At 32.9% G+C, this 24,473-nt stretch overlaps 1 protein-coding gene across 1 annotated transcript; it reads left to right on the top strand.

Moving 5' to 3' along the window:
- Positions 1-12,132: 12,132 nt before the first annotated feature.
- On the top strand, positions 12,133-13,803 carry LOC132741172 (uncharacterized). Its single transcript, XM_060729286.1, has one exon. It carries the CDS (start codon positions 12,133-12,135, stop codon positions 13,801-13,803), a length of 1,671 nt encoding a protein of 556 aa, XP_060585269.1.
- The last annotated feature ends 10,670 nt before the right edge of the window (positions 13,804-24,473 follow it).

Genomic DNA, 24,473 nt, shown 5'->3' with positions numbered 1-24,473 from the left:
TGAAGTTTCACCGAACCCCCCCCCCCCAGCGGTTTTAGAGAAGAAGCGAGGACAAGCTTATTTTTTTTAAATGATCATTATGGGACCATAACTGTGCAAAAATAAATTAAGCCAAAAATCAAGAGAGTATGCACAACTAGGCCTGATGAAAAACAACCCTGTAATGTTTCACCGAAATCCCCCATGGGTTTTGGTGTTGAAGCGCAGACAAGATTATAGACAGACTGACGGACAGTGCAATTACAATATGCTGCCCTTCGAGGGCACAAAAATAGATACCTAATGCAATGAAATATCACACTTTATTGCTGCACTTTATACTTACCTCATGTACGGATCTTTAATTACATACATGCTTGTCAATAAATTTAATCCAGGTCTCTGGGCATAACTCAAAAATAACACAGTTACTACTGATAATTGACTGCTATTAACACATGTATGTGACACTATGTACACACTACCCCTGTAATTTGCGGATGTAAACATTGCATAATTTAAAAGACACCTGCCACTTCTTAACCAGCGAGTTTAATGCACTGGGTTCCCATGTTTACTCCATTATGTCAAGTATTTTGACAATCTCAATAAAATAGCCGATAACGATCAAGTAGTCCCTGTGATGTATATAAGACCAACATTTCTGACGGCAAATTAAAGGCATTTAAAATTGACTTTTCCTTCAAGTGTCTTAAATACTGCAAACCTAAACTTTGAATTTATTGATTTTATCTCTCATAAACCTGATTTTCTGTATACCTTCATAACACAATAATCGGCCGGAAAAAACGCCAACAAATGTTTGTTATATATTGAATAAAGACATTGTAAATAGTCTGTTTGGGATAAAATTTTGTCGGATCTTATATTCATAGATTGACCTACCCATGAAAACCACAATAATTTGTGCTCCATGAACTATAATGATTTTGCAGGTTTAACAAAGTGTTGTCCACTTTACTTCAGAAAATGATTATATTAATTTTACCTGATAATTATGTCAAAACTCTATATCTTTACAGCTTCTGATAGATCTGACAATAGCTGCTTACCTTCAAATGGCAGAGTCAACTTACTGCAAACTGCCTGAATAAAAAAAACAGGAGGGCCATGATGGCCCTTAAATCGCTCACCTGTATATAGGCCCCCGGGGCGGGGCTAATTTTAACCCAGGGGCTTTTATTTGAACAAACTTGGTAGACACCCATTTGGAGAGGTTTCATGATAAATATCTAAGTTCTATCTCTTAGAAGATTTTTTAAGTTTTTACTATACACATATAGGGAAAAACAATGACCCCCCACCTCTGGGCGGGGCAAATTTTGTCTCCAGGGCTTTTATTTGAACAAACTTGGTAGACACTCACTTAAAGATAATTCATGCTTAATATCTAAACTCTAGCTCTTTGGGTTATTTAACCCATAACTTCATGAGCATTTTGTGAAAAATGGCTGTTTTCATTGAAAAGTCTCCCGTTACAAGTTCAAATTGCTATAATACTATAAAAAACTGCTTCAACACTAATCAAACTTGGCACAAATGTTGACTGGACCATTGCCCTTGAAACAACATGCTCAGGCTTAAATTTTCTGTTACCATGGCAACGAGGGGACATCTCAAAATTGCCAAAAATCACTATTTTGCGTTGATTTTTTCCATCAAAATTGATTTCAAAGTGCTGCAACTTCTCAATGGATTGAGATAGAGTCAAATGCTTTTCAGCGTTGGTTACACGTTACCTTATGATCAATCTGGGGTCATTTATAGCCTCTCACACGTCCAAAATTTTCTTGGCGATGAGGGGGACTCCGCCCCCTTCAAACCCCTCAAACAGAAGGGGGCACATCCCCTTCTGGCAACCCCCTGATGTATCTTTTGGTTGGGGGGCCGCGCCGAAAAAGTGGTCCCTTTTTTTAACAACATTTCTCAAACAAAAACACTTTGTGACAGGTGTGGTAATAAAAAGGTCAGAAGAAGGGCGGGGCTCTGCTGAGTCCTTCATTTTTTCATGCAAAGCCTGAAAAAAATTATAATGTAATACTCTTGTTTGGTATTCTACTAATCATATTTTCAATTTTAGTATGCGCTTGTTTCTTTAAATGTCAAATTAATCAAAAACCTGTTAGGAACCTTTTGAGTTCATGCCCTGCGCAATAATATACCAAGGATCATATCTTTAAGAAATAGTCCCAAAATTTCAAACCAGTTTGTGGTAAAAATAAGCCATTCTCTTAATTTTATTTCAATATGTATTGATCTGATAAAGCTAAATTTATCAAACAGAAATCAATTTAATGTCATGATAAATTACTTCCTTTGTTCACTTCACAATATTTTACTTTTAAATAAATTTTTCAAATTGTTATGAAAATAAATATGCTGCTTTAACGATATCATTACATTATGTTTATTGATAAAATTTTAAATAAATCATGACATTACATTTAATTATTTCTTTCTCTCAATATTATATTTTATGGGTGTCATTCAATACGTAGCTGCAATTTTACTTTTACTGAATACAGCCCATTTAGTCAGAATCACTCAATTTCATTCAGTTTTACTTAATTATCATCCATTTCCCGTTACTTTCAACAAATTAAGATGTCATATTCTCAGAGCCACTTGTGACCAAAAGTGGCTTTTTCATTAAATAGGTTTAACCGCAATAATTATTATAAAACAATGCGTTTCAGTTTCGGTTTATTTTTCCCCATTAATTTAATATAATGCAGGTCAGGATTTCAACAACTTGAAGTGTCTTACACACACATCCACTAAACAGAGCAATTATCTTAATTATATACTCCTATTGTTTAATTTCCGTTATATTTAAACAATGATACCCATGTGATGTTATATCGTCCTTATTCTACTTGCATTAAAGTGTTTGTTCTGATTTATATAATGTATATCAGCCCCTACATGTTACTATATACATGTATATGGATAAAGAGATTATACTTGGAAAAAAACTTGACACAGGAAATAAAATAACAATCAAAAGAATAAATGTGATGATTGTTTGAAGTAAGTAAGCCCTGAAAGTGTTCCCTGTAGCAAGGACAATATATCAAGTGTTGTTTGAATAGATGAAATTAGATTTGTTAACTCATAAATTTCCTTGAAATTCTCTTTCTTAAAATAAGATTGAAGGAGTGTCTGTCAGAGGTTGAAGGTTACTCGAACAAGTTGATAACACAGTTGTTATATAAACTGTCGGAGGACAGCGATGCTCGGCTATTCGAAAAAGTTGTCACAAGGTTCATTGAGTATAATAATGCTTACCTATATGAATACATAAAATTGTCTGAAAAGGTACAAAGGCTTTTTATCGAGTAAATCACTGCTTGATTATTATGAATGCATAAAATTGTCACAAAACAGGCACAAACCCTTCAGAAGTTATGGAAATACCAGCTTATAAGCAAACACTTAATCATAAATTTCTAAGTGGAAAAAGGGGCATAATTATGCAATAAAGAAATCATGGGACTTAAGTCAATCATGTTAGCTAATCACAGAGAACAAGTGTGTGAAGTTTCAATCCATTCTCTTCAGTAGTTATGGAGAAACCAGCTTACACGCAACAACTTAAACACAGGGACGCTGACGCCAACAAATGGATGACTGCATTAGCTTGATTATTCTATGAAAAGTCGAGCTAAAAACGAGTTTAACTGCGGAATAACGTCATCATTGCGGTGGAAAAAAGAATTACTTTAGTGCAGTAATTGCCTTTGAAGCAAGAAATATGCCTACACAATACATTTTTAAGTTGATTTAAGGAGTCATGAATTAATACGTAGGCCACAAAAAAATCGGCAAAGCTATGTAAACAACACTATGAGTGATATTCTCTGAGTAATATGGGTTTTATATCACTAAATAGAAATACAGACTTTCATTTATAACAATTTGACAGAGAATTTCTTGCATATCAGACTGGTGTTTCCATCAATTTTAATCATGCCGGAAATTTCATGTGTCATGGGGGTGCTATACAATGTCATACTTAGAATGATGTAATTTTGCTGTATAATGAATGAAGTTGAAATTTCATACGCTGTTGTACGAAAAAATATACGGTTGTAATGACATAAATTTCCATGGAAATTAGTTTTATTAAGATTAAGAATTAAAAATATGCTGGATTATGGTAGAATATGCAAGAAAAAATGACATATGTTTGCGGTTCGGATCAGAATATCCGTCCTTCGTGACCCCGTCCATAAATGGGACACCTGGAGATATTCCGCAACATATGACAGATATTATTAATCTCAAACTAGAACTATCACTAAATGTGATTAATACCCCCACAAGACTGCTTCGGAAATGAGGAAGATACTAGTAACAGAATACCTTGCAAAAAATTGAAAAAGAGTTACGGTTGTGGGCAATTAAAGATAGTTATAGTTCTTGTATGTTGCATTTCCTTTTGATGTGGTTGACCATAGATGAATTTTAATTGAATTACTCTGTAATAAGTCCAGAAAGAGTTACGCTTCTTGAGCACTGCACTTCCACTTCCTCTCATTGCGCTTGACCATTGTATGAAGTTGCATTGAAATCTAAACATTAGTTTTTAAGTTATGCACCGGACAAGAAAAAAGAACAAAGGGCAATAACTCTACAAGTACTGAAGATGAAGTTATGGTTCTTGTGCACTGCATTTCTTTTCAATGTGCTTGATCATTGTATGAAGTTGTATTGAATTCCAACCATCAGTCTCCAAGTTATGGTCCGGACAAAAAACTATGGAAAAGTAACAAAGGGCAATAACTCTGTAATTACTTTAGATAGCGTTATTGTTCTTGTGCACTGCGCTTCCCCTTATTGTGCTTGACCATTGTATGAAGTTGTTTTGAATTCCAACTAGTAGTTTTCAAGTTATGCTACGGACAAGGAAAAGTAACAAAGGGCAATAACTCTTTAATTAGTCAAGATAGAGTTATGATTCTTGTGCACACAATTCCTCTCAATGTGCTTGATCAATGTGCGAAGTTGTATTGAATTCAAATCATTACTCTTCAAGTTATGCTCCGGACAAGGAAAATGCAACGGACCACTGGACCGACCGACCGACCAACCAACCGACAGACCGACCACCGAGTGACTCCTATATACCCCCAAAGTTCGTTTAATGGGTATAATAACAACGCAAAATATTAACAAAATAAAATATATGCTTAATATCTTATTGTTAATTAAGCAACGATAATATATTAATGTCTGAAACGGTATCACATTCGAATCTTAAGTTAATAAACATATTTTATCAAATATCTCTTTTTTTATCATCATTTTAAAATATCATTACTATAAAGATAGCAACAATGTTGAATTAAAATTAACAGGTTTCACCATAAAAACAAAACCTTTATCTGATCAAATCGTCCATCTCAATTGTTCATTGTTCGTTGTATAGCCAAATGTATGGTAGAACAGTAAAATTCAAAATATGGGTACTTCAGACATGAAATATGCAGAAATGGTGTAAATACATGTCTGCGGGTGTTAAATCGGTTGAATAGCAAAAATGGGTCAAAGACAGAAAAGGCCGGGTTGCATTTGTATACTAAATGTCATGATGCTGTAAATTTGTACGAAAAAAAAATACCACTGGCCATTAAAGGTACTCCACTGAGGTTTTTTGACATGATGGGACTGAAAATAAATTTTCCAGATAAATGTACCATTTGATGAAGGTTTAGACCACTAATCTTTGTGCAAAATTTAAGATCATTCTTTTATTTGAACAAATTTGGTAGATACTCACTTGAAGATGTTCCATGCTTAATATATAAGCTCTAGCTCTATGGGTTATTAAAAAGAAGATTTTTTTTAGATTTTACTATAGCAAATAAGGAAAATCAGTACCCCCGGGGCGGGGGCAATTTTGATCCTAGGGCTTTTATTTGAACAAACTTTGTAGACAATCACCAGAAGATGTTTCATGCTTAATATCTAAGCTTTAGCTCTTTCGGTTTTTTAAGAGAAGTTTTTTTTAAAGATTTTTCTATATAAATATGAGGAAAAGCAATGACCCCCTGGGGCGGTGTCAATTTTGACCCCAGTGCTTTTATTTGAACAAACTTGATAGACACTTATTAGAAGATAGTTCATGCCAAATATCTAAGCTCTACCTTTTTGGGTTTTTTAAAAGAAGATATTTTATGTTTTTTAATTTCTTTTCTCAGTTGAAGGCATAGACACTAATATTCATACAGGTGAACATTTACAGGTTACCTAGACATCCACTAGTATCAAGAGGCTGCAGAACCTTATTGTCATTAATGTAAGTGGCAAGACCTTGTTTCACAATCAAGCATAAATCAAATTATCACATAAACCGTAGTGCAGTAGTGTAGTACAGCCATTTACTAATTTACTAAAAAATATAATACATTACTTTAATAACTTTGCAACATGACATCATTCGAGTTATACAAACATATCAAAAGTGTGTTAATGTTAGTGTTCCACTATAGGCACACCATCATGTCAGAAGGACAGCATGCTTAACTGTTCCCAGAGCTTGATAGTGAAACAAAAGTCTGGATGATGTAGATGTTTTCTAAGTTCAAAAAAGACCACAATAGAATCTGATACTGTATTCATGTAGATTCATTACTAAATATATTGACATCATTGAAGAAAACATTATCATTCAACACTTTCAATAAATTGAGTATTTAACCTTCTTTAATTTAATATCCACTATGTGTATTTAAACAAAACGAGCATTTAAATACATGAAGTGCTATTATCATAGAAGTATTCACATTAACTGGCCATGCTGGGAGAGGTTCAAGGAAATTAGCAGAGTATGGATAGTTGACCATGGACAGGTCAGTCCAGGCATTAGTCAGCCAGGCTTTAAAATTGTCCACATCAGAGCTGTGTGCTAGTGGTTTACATAACTAGAAAGTTGTGCTGATAAAATCTCTACCTTCTCCTGTATAATACAATAATTAATACATTAATGTAGCATAATTTTCATTATATATTTTGTTTATATCACTGTATACCTTACATGATTTATTTACAATAAAACCTTATTTAACATCAGAGGCCAACAATCTATAATGTTAAATGGCAACATCACCCATACATGCCATATCCCCACCCCCATGTCTGGGAAGAAAATTTCCTGATTTTCGGCCTTGTCTCCCAATCTCCTACCATTTGATTGAATTCCGCTGATTTTCAAAAATCCAACAGACAAACAATTTAATACATCACTTGACCAGCAAAACATAATTTTATGATACACTTCGTATTACCTATAAGCACATCATCTGAAGTAGTGTCTCCCTCGAAATCCCTTTATTTTTGGTCCATATCTCCTGCTTGTTAAAGCCAACTCCCCTTATATGGGTGGCTGGAAATATCGCATGTATGTGATTACCAAACAGCTATCAAACGCAAATTTGGTGCATGGTTTTAGTTATTATATTTGAAATGTCTGCCTTGTACATTGATATGATTTGTATGGTAAAATAAAATGAATTACACTGTAATAAGGGTCACAGAACAAACTATTCACCCATTAGAAGATATGATATTTTGTGTATTTATGTTGTTTAAATGTTGACTGTATTATATTTGTGTTACATTGTATGTTAATGCAAGGATCCACGTCGATGATCGTGAAACCAAATGTGTAAGTTAAATAATGTTACTTACTTACTATGGTGCTATTCATTTTTCCTCATATGTTACCTGCCTTACCGTTTCTTCTGCTGAATTTAAATCATGGACTTTTCCTGTTTTGAATTTGGAACTGTTCATTTGATGATTTTGGGATTTTAATTTAACTATAAACAGTATAGAGCCTATTATTGTAATGGATTATTGTAAAATGCAAAAAATTGAGCTGACAACAGTATAGAACCCGATCAAACTGCACATATGTGCTGGCTGGTCTAGCTCTTTACTGGTGGCATTGGCTAATCACTTTCTGTTAATGCAGGTTAACGGTTAAAACATACTTGAAAAAGCTAATGAGTTGCCTGTCTTTTTACACTGCCTGAGAGTCACTTAGATGTGACCATGGTCAGTTTGAACTCAAAATATTTTAAGATAAGATCCATGATTTTTTTGGTTTATGAAATAACATTTGTTACATCAGTAAGTAAAATAAAATGATCAACAGCATTAATCTTTGACCTTACGACATTTATTCATAAAGTTCAAAATAATAATATTTTGTTTGATAACATGTTAGAGCAACTTCTACAGAAAAAAATCATATATAGAACTGTAATAACTGAAAATAAAATATCAAAGAATAATTTTTAATGAGACATCAGTATGCTTGGTTTTAAGTGATCTGCTCTTGAAAACAAGCAAAAACTTGCTTTCAGGGACAGATAACTCAATATAATAATGGTGACCCACGTTTTATTTCAATTGGTTTCAGTCATAATACTCTTTTTTATGCAAATTTCTATGAAATTCTGTTCACTAGGTTAAAATATCATTCTCTACCTCTGTAAAAAAATCACAGATATATATATACAATATATATATGTATATTTAGCTCCATGAAAAAACGAAAAAGCAATAGGAAACACCTTCAAGTGATTTTTAACATAAGCAAAACCTTTTGTAGTTGTATGTTCTCAAATTTGAAACTTGGTAAGAAATAAAATAAAAACATACCTAAATATAATATTACTGGCTGTTTCTAAACTTTTACCCCAGTACTCAGAAACTATCCAGTTTTCTCTGGGATATGTTTTCCATCTTTTATGATATTGCCCACGGTTTAACACTAAACCGTGTAAAGTTCCAGGGACTTGGCTCAAACATATCTTGTTTACTATCTGCACATATTGGCATTACCATCTCAGTGCAGCTCTAAAACGAATGTAGAAGATTTTGATATTATTTCACTAATTCTTTAATAACTTTAAATCATGACATTTTCATAAATAAGTCTGAACAATCCACACAGAAATAACATTGACTCTTAAAAAAGAAGAGAAATTGAGGTGTGACAGAAGGGTTATAAAGAATGTTTAATAACTGTATATATATATATATATATATATATATATATATATATATATATATATATATATATATATATATATATATATATGCTATATATCTACTGCCTGCAGTTTTCAAGTGTTGTTAGAATTTTGTAAAAGAAAAGTTTCAAAATAGCCGTATGAAAAAAATATGTTGGTATATTTCCTTATCAGCAAATGGATAATTCAGATACTCATTGCTACACAGTTAAAATCCTATTTAAGATAGCAGTATAATATTTTGTTCCCGAACATATTATTCTGTTACAGTACAGTGTTCATGTGTGTTATATAATAGAAACATTCTATAATACAACTCTGGATAATCAACCATAAGAATATGGAAACAACATATGAAAAAAACATAAATTTACCATTTGACCATTTTTACATTTTATAAGATGACTTCATTAAACATAGCTCTTCATACCCCTTAATATTTTAGTTGCAATCATAAAATCAGCAACTCATTAGAGAAATCATCTAATAATTTATATTTTTGACACTTCTTGACATTCTTCAACATACAGGACTTCAATTTTTTCAGGCAGTCTTTTTTGTTAATCTTAATTCAAGTAAGCAAGGAATAAGAGTAGAACTATCTCTAATTTAACTCGTACCCCAACCGGCTTTCTGATAGAAGATAACTTGTTTAAGTGGAAAAGGGTTTAACTTTAATGTAATATATTTTATAAACAACAATCAGAAAAAAAGTCTGGTCGAATGAAAAGAAAACGTTTTACAGGTATACATGTATTTGCTTGTATTGTTGGCTTTTAAGTCATGCTATAAAGATCATATAATTACTTTCCAGCTTCTTTGGTGGAGGAAAACCTCAGAAGAACCACAAACATTTTCGTTACTTATCTGTGAAGGCTCTATAACATTGTTATTGTAATAGTATTTAAAGATAATATTTTTTTATTGCGTGTAACAAAAGCAGTCAGGGAAATGAATGGGAAAAATTAAGGAAACAAGAGAGATCAGTGACCATGTGTTGCCTGATTATAGCCAATTCAGCAGTCGTATTGTAGGGTGATCGGACAGTTTGTCTCCTAGAAGTCAAGTTTTGTGGACGGCAGATAAGCAGACATACAGACAACGTATAGCGGACTATATTAAACCTTTTTGGTCAAAATCCACTGCTTTTTAAAGATAAATCCCCTACCTGGGAGACTGGAAATGTGGCATGTACGCTCTGCCAAGTTTATCAAACTAAGTTGACATACTTCTCAATGATGGACATGGATTGCATCATTATGCAGAAACGCTTTTCCAAAAAAATGTTACTGTGACATTGACCTTAAAAGGCTTAGAGCTCATGACCTCAAATCCAATAATGGAAATTTACTGGTCATGGAAAATGTCTTTGCCCAGTTTATTTAACTAAGGCTTATTCTTTCTCAAGTTACTTCGGACAAGGATTGCGATCATTATGTGAAAAATTCAGATTTTTTTTCAAAAATGTGTCACTGTGACTTTGACATTTGATCTAATCAACACAAAATCAGATAGGACCATCTACAGGCCATGAGTAGTGTGTCTACCAAGCAACATTAACCATGGCTAATTCCCTCACAATATATTGATAAGAAAGGATTTACACAAAAAGTTTTTGTTATTTTGACCTTTGACCTTATAACCCAAATATCATCAAAATTCATATACTGCCCATGGGATGTCTACATACCAAGTTACATAATCAACATCTTATTTTAATTATTGGTGGGACAAAAAACGGGATGTTATGAGATATATTTGCACGGTTGCACGGCTATTTCTTTTGTTTTCTTATTTGAGACAGATTTCTCCTTCAAGTGATATATAATTCATGTTTTCTATCAATAAGTCTTGCAACAATAACTGCAGTGCACGAATTGTTTGGAAAACCCTCGTATACACCAATTTTGTAAAGTTTTATGATTAATAATGCACTTAGCAAACACCTTTTACTGATCATACCTTAAAATTTGTAAAGGATAATCAATATCGCCACAATATCATGCATGATCTTTAATGCAATTTAAGACTAGTAAACATATCATATTTTATAACTAGATGATACTTTGTGCAAAATTATACACATCCCACCAATGTAAAGGTTTGCAATGTTATAAACAACATCTCTTAGACTGATCTGAATTCGGAGATCCAATGTTAGAAAAGGTAGACATTAGTGGGTCACATTCAATGTTATGAATTAATTAAAGTCTAATTTCATACGTGTATTATTATGAACGTTGAAATATGATTTTTTTTCAAAACGGCTTATATTAAGTTTTTTTAATATATATGATCATTACATGTGCTGGGATTGACAAATATACATTTTATTTGGATTTTAAAGGCGTTTTAAGCTCCACACCCCAAGTGTCTGTGAACGTCAAAGCAACTGTGTAAATTTACATGCATATAAAATAATTAATCTGAGTAAATAACACGAGTATGTGTGGATCTAGTAAAAGTCGGTGGCGTCTTTAATGTTTATGGAATAGCATTCGCACAAATACAGATTAAAATTCATTTAAACAGGATCATTTAAAAACGACAAAAAATGTACAATTCATCTGTTTTAGCGATCATATATTTTATGGTTTATTTGTACTTACGACATTTATATCAAAGACTTTTTTTAAATTAAATAAGAGCAAACTGACAATTTTATAAGCGCTAATTATTGCAATGCCTGGGTTCCCATATTTACTCGATTATGTCAAGTATTCTTGATAACACAATCAAGTAGACTACAATGATCAAGTGTGTATATCCGACCGACATTTGTGACAGTAAATTGAGGACATATAATCGAGTTTTCTTTCAAGTTTCTTAATTATTGCAAACGGATTTAATCTGTCTCTATCCTGATTATTTGTATGTATATACGTCCATTTCAAGTAAATCGGACGCATTTGTATTTGTAAAGTATTTCTCCTACAACAGCCAACATGATTATGATTTCAACAAGCCAGCTCAGGAAACAGGAAATAAAAGTGGATAATAAAATGTGACAGATTCTATTTCAAATAAAAGTGAAGTTTAAATGGAAAAAAACTTAAAACATATTTAAGACAGAGTTTACATAAACAAGATGGCTGACAGTGTACCTGGTAAACTTACAGACTTTACAAATCAACCAAACAAGGAAGTAACAAGTGCCTTTTTATTTTGTGACCCTTGTTACCAAGATGGAGATAAAAAGGAAGCAGAAGGATTCTGTGTGGAATGTCAGCATTACCTTTGTGATCAATGCTTCAAGTATCATTGCCTTCCTAAACCGATGAAACATCACAAATTGCTATGGAAGTCAGAAATGCCAAAGAGAAAGGTTGATGAAAGTCTCTCTCAAACCTGTTCACATCATGAGGGAGAGATGATTAAATATTACTGTAAAACACATGAGACAGTTGGCTGCAACTCTTGTATGATCATACACCACAAACCATGCCTTGAAATCTGCACCCTCACAGATATAGCTAAGGACGTGGAACTATCACCTGCATACAAAGAATTCTGTACAAGAATGGAGACAACCAAGACCAACCTAGAAGACCAGATAAAAACTGCAAGAGCAAATATAGCAATAAGTAGATCTTGCAGAGAAAGAGCTCTTTATGAAATCAAAAAGTTACAGCAGAAAATCAACATGCAGTTTGAGTTGCAGAAGCAGGAACTTGAAAAAGAAGCTGAGGAAAAAGAGAACAATGAAGCTAGAAAACTGAAAGAAGTCGAAGATTCAGCCAATAATACAAAAAATGTTCTAGATGATATGAAAGAAGATTTTCAAATACTACAGGAAACAAAACAAAGCAAACAGCTATTCATTTCATTGAAGAAAAATCAAGAAAAACTGAAAACTCTCGAAGAAAAAGTAGCAGATATACAAAAAATAAACAAAGTGGACAAATATTGTTTTATTCCAAACAAGTTCCTGACCAGTATGCTGAAAAATGTGAATGCTCTTGGTGAACTGTATGTACAAGGGGAAACAGTATCAGAAGACGATCTGAAGAGTTTCTATGGAAACTATCCTGAATACGGGATGCCAAGAGGATGCCCAATATCAGATGAAAATGTAATCATGCTAGATACAATTTACAATCGTATAAGGCTGTATGCAGTAGATGAAGAAACATTGGTTACAGAGAAAGAATTAACATCATGTCCATGGGATATTACAGCTATTGATGAAGACCAGTTTGCATTAACATTGCCAAATGAAAACAAAATCATATTCATGTCTGTTGAAGATGAAGAAATTATAGAGGACCACGAAATCAGCGTTGGTGCTAGATGTGAGGGAATACACTTTGCAGAGGACAAGCTGTATGTGGCATGCAGTAAACCTGCACAAGTTTTAACCCTGAATACAACAGGAACAATAATTAAATGTGATACAAAATATCAAGCAGGTGAGCAGTTGTTCCAACAACCAGCTTATATATCCTTCCATGATGAAAAGCAACTGATCTGTTTTTCTGACAGAAAAGCAAGCTGCATTGTAACTATGGCAACTGATGGGAAAGTGCAAAATGTCTTCAGAAAGGAAGATTGGAAAATGCCTCTAACAGTTAGGATAAATAACGACAAGATCGCAACTTCAGACTTCGAAAAATTAAGGACATCAATAATTGATTTATCTTCTGGTGAAATTGACATTGATGAAAAATTTGCATTTATATTTACTAAGAATTCTGAAGGAATATCGAAGTCATTTACATGTTTCTTTTCCACCATTGAAGAAGACTCTGATGATGAATAAAACAACAACTTTGACTGTTACTACATAATGAATAAAAACATAAACATTGAGATATTATCACATGATGAATAAAAACATAAACATTGACTTATGTACATGATGATACAGAGAACATTAATATTAACTTAAACATGTATTAACTGATGAAGAATAAAACATGTACACTGACTTCATATAACAAAAGACCATGTTTTTTCTTAAATATGCATGTATATATATTCAAATAATGTTTACATATTATTGTGTTGATTTCTTCTTTCTGATAATTAGTGGGAAAAAACTTGAAATAACTCATACAATGGTAATTTATATTGCATATAATGATATAAATTTGTTTATGTTTTATTAGTAACCATCACTAATTTCTATTTGATAAGTATTTCTAGCTTATATTACAACATTTATTAATCTGTTCCACATGTCTCGACTTTACAACTGTACGTTTCTTTGTTCTAATGACTGCCAAATAACAGCTGTAGCCGCAAAATGTGCACTTTCATTTGGCTTGGTTTGATTAAGGTGTAATGAATTGCGCAAAACCGCTCCGTTCATTGAAATATGTGCGATTGACAATTTCTATACATTATCATTTTCATTGGAACTAGAATAACATTAGTAGTTAAACACTGCAATACCTTTATTCCCTGCGGGCTCCAGGTATTTTAGAGGCATAGAGGAGCACGTGACCTTTTTTCGGTATATGGAGGAGCATGTGATCTGTAAACCGTAAATGATTGGTTTATTGACATTAGTCTGGATTACCTGCCTTTTTCTCTCGGTTCAATAGTAATAAATTTTATAGTACGACAGTAACCAGACTATATTGACTTTTTCGAAAACCAAGCAAAACGCCGTAGTCTGGTACGTTACGGATATAGCTCTGGAGAATTACACATAATTAGAAGTACATATAACTAAACGTCTTATTTCTATTTTTCTATCATTATTTGACCGTTTGAGGTGGAAAAACTTATGTGTTTGAAATTTTTCAATGTTCTTTTAATATCAATCTCAAATTTTACAAAAAATAAATTGTTGATATAATGAAAATATATGGAATTAAAACATTCGTAGTGGCATCTGCCATAATAATATACATGTATATATATTGTGTTTACTTTCTTTAATTCTTTATTCTTTTTTCATGGGATTATTCAAACAAAGGTATTAAATCACTTTCTTAAAAAGAAATAATTGTTTTATTTCACTTAAATCCAAAAAATACCAAAAACATACAGATCGTTATTAATTGATGAATGATACAGACGGTCAACCTACTAATCGTCCTTTCCGGTCTCAAAAGGTCATCGGTCTCCCAAAACCTTCTTCTATTTTGGCAACTATATTCCCAAAATAGATAAATACAGAATCCCTAAAGAAAACCCAACACGGCAAAATTGAAAATGTTGCAGGCTCGGTTTGATTGAGCCTGTTCATGGACGGTACTGGAAAGTGCAAGTTAGCGTCCACCCCCCCCCCCCTAGCACCGGCTTAAGCAGAATTCAACATTTAAACATGAAATAGTAAAATTTTGAATTCAGAAACATCCGCAGATGTGTTCATACGGCGGTTATCATGGAACCTTCAATGTGACACTTCCGTGCCATTCCATGAAAAGCGGCGTATGGTCCCCAAGTGATAAAAAGCGTGTGCCCTAAACGAGAAAACAATGGGCGGAACTAAATAAAATGGAATTTTGAAAGGGGATCAGAAGTTATGAAGCCTGCGTATCACAAATAAGACGTCAAAAGACAAATTTAAAAAGCAGGCAACATATCCTAAGGGTGATCCAACATTATTCAAGTAGGAATATTGGAACCACCCAACTAGAAAATGCCGAAAAGTTGACACTAAAAATACAACAAGCACAACAATAATGTCGTGCTGAACAATAAATTGTTTTTGGCTGGGGGTTTTTTTTGTGTTTTTTTTTAACAATTTTGAAAAGAATTAAATGAAATATCTTTAAATTATTACAAATTTTCCCCAAAGGAAACCATTTTAACTTGTATATATTCTTTTTTTCCCTCACCACCGCTCCTCCAACCGAAAACTAGAAGTGAGATTATACAACTACATTTAACTTGGATATTTTGTATTTTAATGTCATGTTGTTTTTTTTTGTTTGTTTTTTTTTTCATATGCCTGTTTGAAAAACTGTTCGTATTATAGTTCCACCCTGGCGGACAGGCGGTGTCCGATCTTTGTCCAGAGCATATCTCCTTCACAGAGGGGGACTTTTAATGAAACTTCATAAAAATGTTCACCGCTATGACATGCCATGACATAAGCATGAATCAGGTCTCTAGATCAAGGTCGTTCTTAGAGGTCATTGAAAAACGCCTGTCTATAGAAAAACTTCTGTATGCATACAGGGATTTCAATATAACTTGGCCCATATGTTCACCATTGTAAGGCGCAGTGTCACATGCAAAATTGAGGTCTCTGCCGCCAATGTCAAGGTCACACACAGGGGTCAAATTTCATATAAAAATATGAAAATGTGTGTTCGGACAATTCAGTAATCATTTATTGAGGAATTGAAATACAGATGGTCATTATCATAACTACTGGTGTGAAGCATTTAATTAAGGTTAATAAATGCAATATCAAGATCACCTAATATGAATGTCAAGGGCACTAAAGATGATAAAATATGGAGATTTTGTTCAGAGCATATCTCCTACACATATGATGGGATTCTAATGAAACTTCATAAAAAATGTCCATCACTATAAGAAGCAGTATCATGCGCATAAACTAGGTCTCTAGCTCAAAGGTCAAGGTCACACTTAGAGGTCATTGAAAAAGGTCTGTCAAGAGTAAAATTTCAACATGCATATAAAGGGATTTCAATATAACTTGGCATATATGTTCACCATTGTAAGGCTGAGTGTTACATGCAAAATTTAGGTCTCTGAGGCCAAGGTCAAGGTCACACATAGGGTCAAAGTTCAGATAAAAATATGAAAATGTGTATTCAGACCATTTAGTAATTATTTATTGAAGGATTGAAACACAAATGGTCATTATCATAACTACTGGTGTAAAACATGTAATTTATGCAAGGTCAAGGTCACTTAAGATGATTAAATATTGACATTTTGTCCAGATCATATCTCTTCCATGCATGATCGGATTCTAATGAAACATCATAGAAATGTTCACCACTATGAGAAGCAGGGTCAAGTGCATGAACCAGGTCTCTGGGTTAAAGTTTAGGTTACACTAAAAGTTCATTGAAAAATGCTTGTTCGGAGCCGAACTTCTTCATTCATTTAAGAAATAATATATCCCAAACAGTGATTTTATCGCTCAATAACATCACTGTTTGGAGTTCGGATACGAGGAATTATATCACGAGGGCGTAGCCCGAGTGATATAATGATGCGCATCCGAACGAGAAACAGTGATGTTATAAAGCGATAAAATCACCGATTTGGATATATTATTTCGATTCTAACACGACATCAACAAATAAATGCTGCCTTTCCTGATATTAAGCAAAATTGCGCCTGATTTGTTTCCGAACTTATTTTCAGCACGTTGGATTTTTTTGTGGTTGCGTCACGTGTATAATGATTACGTCACATGTCTAAATATAGAACGTCAAACTGTGACTCTGTTGCATAATAACACACACTTTCGGTTATTCTATGTTCAATAGGGAAAAATGCGGATCGTGTTAGAATGCGGGATTTTAATGTAACTTGGTACAAATGTTCACCATTGTGAGGCTTATCTCGCACATAATTCAGGTCCAAACTACCAAAGTCAAGGTCACATAGAGAGGCCAAAGTTTGTGAACGGGGACCATTTAGTCATCATTTATTGATGGATTATAACACAAATGATAACTATTATCACTACAAGTGTAATTTAGGTTAATATTTGCAAGGTCAGGGTTACTAGAGATATATCGACCAGGAGCATATCTCCTATATTCATATCTATAATGCCCTCATCTCTGTCAAAAGTTTTTGTGACGACATATAATGTGACAATGAGAGTGAAACAAAAGTCTGGATGATGTAGAATTTTTCTAAGTTCAAAAAGGTCCACAATAGAATCTCATACTGCATTCATGTAGATTCATTACTAAATTTATTGACATAATTGAAGAAAACAATATCATTCAACACTTTCAACAAATTGAGTATTAAACCTACTGTAATTTAATATCCACTAAGTGGGTTTGAAAACAAAACGAGCATTTAAATACATGAAGTGCTATTATTATAGAACTACTCACCTTAACTGGCCATGCTGGAAGAGGTTCAAGGAAATTAGCAGGGTATGGATAGTTGACCATGGACAGGTCAGTCCAGGCATTAGTCAGCCAGGCTTTAAAATTGTCCACATCAGAGCTAGTGGTTTACATATATTGAATGTTGTGCTAAGAAAATTACTACATTCACCTGTATAATATAATAATTAATATACATGTACATGTAAATAATAAAATAATATAATAATAAAGTATTACTTTCATTATATATTTAGTTTACATCACTGTAAATTCATTTTATTATACCTTATATGATTTATTTACAATAAAACTTTATATGACATCAGAGGCTAACAATCTATAATGTGACATGGCAACATTACCCATACATGTCATATCCCGAACCCACCCCTCAGGGAACAAAATTCCCAGATTTTCGGCCTTGTCTCCCAATCTCCTACCATAGGATTGAATTCCGGTGGTTTTCAAAAATCCAACAGACAAAAATTTATACATCACCTTTACCAGCAAAACATAACTTTATGATACTCTTCGTATTACCTATAAGCACATCATCTGAAGTAGTGTCTCCCTAAATATCCCTTTATTTTTGGTCCATATCTCCTGCTTGTTAAAGCTAACTCCCCTTATATGAGTGGCTGGAAATATCGCGTGTATGTGATTACCAAACAGCTATCAAACGCAAATTTGGTGCATGGTTTTAGTTATTATATTTGAAATGTCTGTCTTGAATATTGGTATGATTTGTACGGTAAAATAAAATAAATTACACTGTAATGAGGACCACAGAACAAACTATTCACCCATTACAAGATATGATATATTGTTTATTGATGTTGTTTAAATGTTGACTGTATTATAATTATGTTACATTGTGTGTTAATGCAAGGACCCACGTCGATGATCGTGAAACAAAATGGGTAAGTTCATTAAATAATGTTTCTTACTTACTATGGTAATTTTTAAAGTATCAATTTACCAAAGTTTGATTAAATTACCTGACTGAGCCACTGTTGAAATAATCACCACGATTTTTGTATATTTTAAAACATTCTCTGTTCATATATCTATGATATGTACATGTGTTCGGATTGACAAATACCCATTTAATATGGATTTTAAAGGCGTTTTGAGGTCCATAACCCAATTTTCTATGCTTGCGCGCTGACTGATGCAATTGTGGGAGGGAGACGTCTTCTGGGGGGAATTGAAAAATGAAAAATGAAAAGACGCATTCTGGGGAATTTTAAAAAGCAGAAAAATTGGCATTAAATTTTCAATAAAAAAAATATGAATCAATTTTACGAAAAGTGTTCAATTCAGTTTCTCCAGTTATCGTGCATATATTTAATTGAACTCTAAGAATTTCCTGCGCCAATTTTTATTTAGCTGACAATGAGAATGACGTCATGTAAACACTATTAATTCGATATTCATTCATGAAATCAACATAACCGCATAAAAAGTACCTCTGTCATATATGTGATCTACTTTATTTCAGTTTTATCAGAATATAAATTATATGCGTTATTTTTCCCAGTTACTAATCAGTAACCAGGGAGTACGAGTATCAAAGATTTTCTTTCAATACCCTTGCTCACGAATGTTATTATTGAAAGGGAAATACATGTAAACAATTTAAAATTTAATATTTTAGCAGCCCTATATACGATAATAATAGAATAAAAGTAATGTTTCTCATTACGCAACACCGAAATGCACAACTCTGTATTTCTTTTTGCACAAATTTCTGCGTTATTTTTCACATGCCTGCATTTTGGATATATGCCGTGATTAATACGAACTATATCCTTTGTTAAATGGAAATAAGTACTAAACACTCACACTTCGTTTTTACATGGATATAGGTACTACTTTTAATAAAAAGATGGATAAACATTTTGCAGCTACTATGGAAATGCCCTTATTGTTGAAAAATATACTTAAAGATTTGTAATCATTCAAGTCTGATATAACCAATATCAGGACGCCGGGACACTGGGATTTTTTCAACCTGTTTAATATGAAGTATATCTTAAATTTTAATTGTATCAAAACCAACATACCTTAAACAAAATTTTCTAATTTCTTACAAAACAAAATATTCATTTTTTTTAAATGTTCTCATAAATGTTCCTGTGAAAATAAAAAAACACAAATAAAATCAGTAAATAGTTTATTTCATCCATGTTTTAGGATTAAACAGTATGTAATTCCATACATCACTTTTTCATAATTAAAATAAATAATAAAAAGTGCATCTAAAATTTATTATATTAAATATATCTTTATTTATCTTTATTATCAAAGCAATAGTAAAGTACTAAACTTCCTAAAATTTCAATTATTCATGAAGAAATCATCCCTGAGTCGGCTGAAATAATTAGCAGTTTTTAACTCGTATACATATTAATATCAAAACAGTACTGTACACAATAAATCAGGCATAGTTACTGACAAATAAAGTGGCTTATTACTAAACATGTATCTCATATTTAATGATCAAAGGGTTCCTAGGGTATATTGGGTGAGTCAATAGCCAAATACCCTTGATAAAAGAAAAAAAATATGATTTCTGCTCTTCATTTGCAGCACATTTTATCAAAATACACCAGGGGCAATAATCATAACAAATAACAAATATTGCTCCTAGCTTGCTTACTTCCCTTTGATTATTAACCTTATAAGATACCATTATATAACTTATATTTAAAACATATAAACTTAACAGAGGTCAGGACATAAATATTGATATCATAATTTCCAAAAACAGGTGACCCTTTGGGAAAGAACAATCAAAACAAATACAAATGCAGTAGAAAATCTCATACTCAGGTTTTGTGGAGTCTGCTCATGAGGTCTATTAATGGGGGGTAATGGGAACTGCGACATCTGTTGTGCTGGTATTCAAATCAAGTGGGAGTTAATAAAAGTACAAAAAGGGTTAAAAATTAAAACAAAAGGGCCATGATGGCCCTCAAATCGCTCACCTGTATATAGGCCCCCGCGGCAGGGCAAATTTTAACCCAGGGGCTTTTATTTGAACAAACATGGTAGACACTCACTAGAAGATAATTCATGCTTAATATCTAAACTCTAGCTCTTTGGGGTTTTTTTTACAGAAGAGTTTTTAAGTTTTTACTATATACATCAAAAGGAAAATCAATGATCCCCGGGATGGGGCCAATTTTAACCCCAGGGCCCTTATTTGAACAAAAATGGTAGACACCTATTAGAAGATATTTCAAGCTAAATATCTTAGCTCTAGCTCTAAAGGTTTTTTAAAAGAAGATTTTTACTATAGTTTTTACTATATACATAAAGGGAAAACCAATGATCCCCTGGGGTGGGGCCAATTTTGACCCCAGGGCTTTTATTTGAACAAATTTGGTAGACACCCACTAGAAGATGTTTCATGCTTAATAGCTAAGCTCTAGCTATTTGGGGTTTTTAAAAGAAGATTTTTTTAAGTTAATAAGAAAATCAATGACCCCCGAGGCGGGGCCAATTTTGACCCCAGGGCATTTATTTTAACAAACTTGGTAGACACTGCCTAGATGATGTTTCATGCCAAATATTTAAGCTCTAGATCTTACGGTTTTCTAGAAGAAGATATTTTAAGTTTTTTCTTTCAGTTGCCATGGCAACCAGAGTTCTGCTTGGAATAAAATTCTTTGAACAATTTTTAAAGTTGACTACCAAAGGAACATTCTTGTGAAGTTTAGATGAATTGGCTTAGTGGTTTATGAGGAGATGTCGTTTAAAGTAAAAGTTTACGGACGGACGGACGCCGGACGAAAAGCGATCACAAAAGCTCACCATGTCACTTTGTGACAGGTGAGCTAAAAATCTATTGTTCACTATGTTACATATAATGCAAAGATGCAGTATTAAACTTTGTGTTGATTACCTTGGATGTCTTAAAAACTACTTATAAATGGTTTTCTTTGCCTTTGTCTAAAAGGATAGGAGAGAGGGGCTTTTATTGGAGAATATCATTACTTAAATTTTACTTCCAGATCTTAAGTTTTAAAACATAGAAAATACTTCACTTATTAGTAATTATAGAAGACGTAGGAAATAAAGTGTAATATTCAATGTCTTTCAGGTAGAATTACAGTATTACATGAAATAATTAATGATAATAATAACAGACACACATAACTAGAACACCTGTAGTGATGTTTTGTGGAGACAATATAGTAGAAACTGATTATGGAATGGTGTATTTCTCAGAGGCAAATATATTATATACACCACCCCCTTGTGGTGACTTATCCTCTTGCACTTGACCTAACCACATCTTTAGAAGATTTTTTTCCGACTGCCGAGCATCTAAAACAGAGGGTGGGTCAAGAGGATTTGCTGCTCGTAAATCTAGATGGTGCGCACCAGACTCTATCAACAATGGCACAATGGAAGAAGATGGACTTGTGGTTTCGCCACCCGATGACCAGGGGTCAAGAGCTCCGTTACTAAAATAACACAATATCATGTAATAGTTTGTAAACTGTAATCTACAGTAGCCTCTTACGTTATTACACAGCTGATTGCATTATAAATATATGATAATTTTATTATCAATATGTATGTTTTTTTTACCCACCTTACCCTTTCTTCTGCTGAATTTGTGTTGTAGACTTATCCTATTATTTTGAACTGCCCATTTAAAAATTATGGGATTTTAATACAACTACAAAAAGTGAGATGGCTAACGGTATAGAACCCGATCAAACTACGCAGATGTGCAGGCTGGTCTAGCTCTATACTGCTGGCAACGGTTAATCACTTTCTGCTAATGCAGGTTAAAGGTTAAAACATACAAGAGGTAATGACTCACCTGTCTCTTTACACTGCCTGAGAGTCAAATAGATGTGGCCATGGTCAGTTTGAACTCAAAATATTGTAGCGCCCCTGTATCGTGTGTATGACTTTTCTCTCGACTATCACCTGTTTTACTCTCTTAACCAAGTTTTTCTCAGATTTTATAGTCAGGTTGTGTAAATGGGTACTTTTTACTTCAAAATGCAAGGGTACTTCATCAGCAATTATTCAAATAAATTGCTAAAGTTTATCAGTATTAACGTAAATAAGTAATTAAACAGTTTACTGGTAGCGTAAACAACAAGCCTGGTAGCGGCCAATTAAAAATAACACATGGAAAACTAACTAAATTCAGGACAAAGCCATTCCTTTCGGTTTAAATTATGATTTCTTTTTGTAATGGGCCTTAACAATAACCGTGGCTGGGATTCAGACCAAATGCATGAATCAATAAATACTGTAACGATTTCAGCATAAATAAATGGCATAAATGTGAAAAACTATAATAGCTCGAGGTCAGATCGATTATCTATAACTAAAAGCGCCGTCAAATGTACGAAATATCGAAATATGTGCCCAAAAAGACTAAGTCAGAATTTTGACAGTTTGTAAACAAAATCGTTACCGATACTGAACTTCCGGTTACAAGTTCAAAATAATCTATTACAAGATACCTTTTCAAGATGAAATTTAGTAATGAATGAAACTTTTATTAGAATTTATGAAAGATTTGGATGAGACAAAAATGTGTACGTCCACTCTACTGTAAGGACAGAGGCAAAGTGATTTTTTTGGTATTCGAACGCTGGTATCAGCTTTGGGTATGCAAATGAGTACCAACATATTTTGGTATGCAAATTAGGTGGTTCGAGGTTACAATAGAAAATAAATATGTCATAATATTTCATTATAAGAACAAATATACAATTTAAATCAATAAATAATACATAACATTTAATCTATTTATCAACTTTGCCTCCGAAATCATTTACATGAATCTGACCTCGAGTTGAGATTATAAATAGAACTAAACCGGAAACCGGAAGTATGACAAAATGGCGGACATGGACTAGGAAATTGAGAAATTTTATAACATAAACTCGTATTTCATAACAAAGAAGTGAAGATGAATAAAATTAACGATGAGCTTAGTAGAAACAGGTATTTTTTCTAACAATTTGTGAAGTATTAAGGCATGACAATAAGTATTTATGTAAATATCATCTCTCGTGTTATGATTTCTTAAATTATACATGTACACATGTGATATTGACCTCAATAAATGTAAGTAAAAATGGAACAATAATTATGGCAATTATCCATGGTGCTAGTAATACTTAATTACCATTATCATTATGTTAACTAAGTAAGAAGCTTATGTAATTTAAAAAAATTACCTAACCTCACATTACCCTCTCTCCTGAACAAATTTCGTCCTTTTGTTTAAACACAATTTTTGTTAACGATACATTAGTAATGTGCTATCACATTCCAGAGACATTGTTGTAATTGAAATTTGAACATATTAACTTTAATGCTCTTAGTTTTAAGCCATTTACATATAGCATTTATACAACAACAATTTAATATCTATAAA

The sequence above is a fragment of the Ruditapes philippinarum genome, unplaced genomic scaffold (assembly GCF_026571515.1).
Source record: "Ruditapes philippinarum isolate M1 unplaced genomic scaffold, ASM2657151v2 ctg3507_1_1_1_1, whole genome shotgun sequence".
NCBI lineage: Eukaryota > Metazoa > Mollusca > Bivalvia > Venerida > Veneridae > Ruditapes > Ruditapes philippinarum.
Note: the sequence above shows the minus strand (reverse complement) of the source record. Positions and strands in the feature narration are given on the sequence as shown.

Coding starts and splice junctions, on each gene's coding strand:
- LOC132741172 (XM_060729286.1), top strand. CDS start 12,133: ATGGCTGACAGTGTACCTGGTAAACTTACAGACTTTACAAATCAACCA.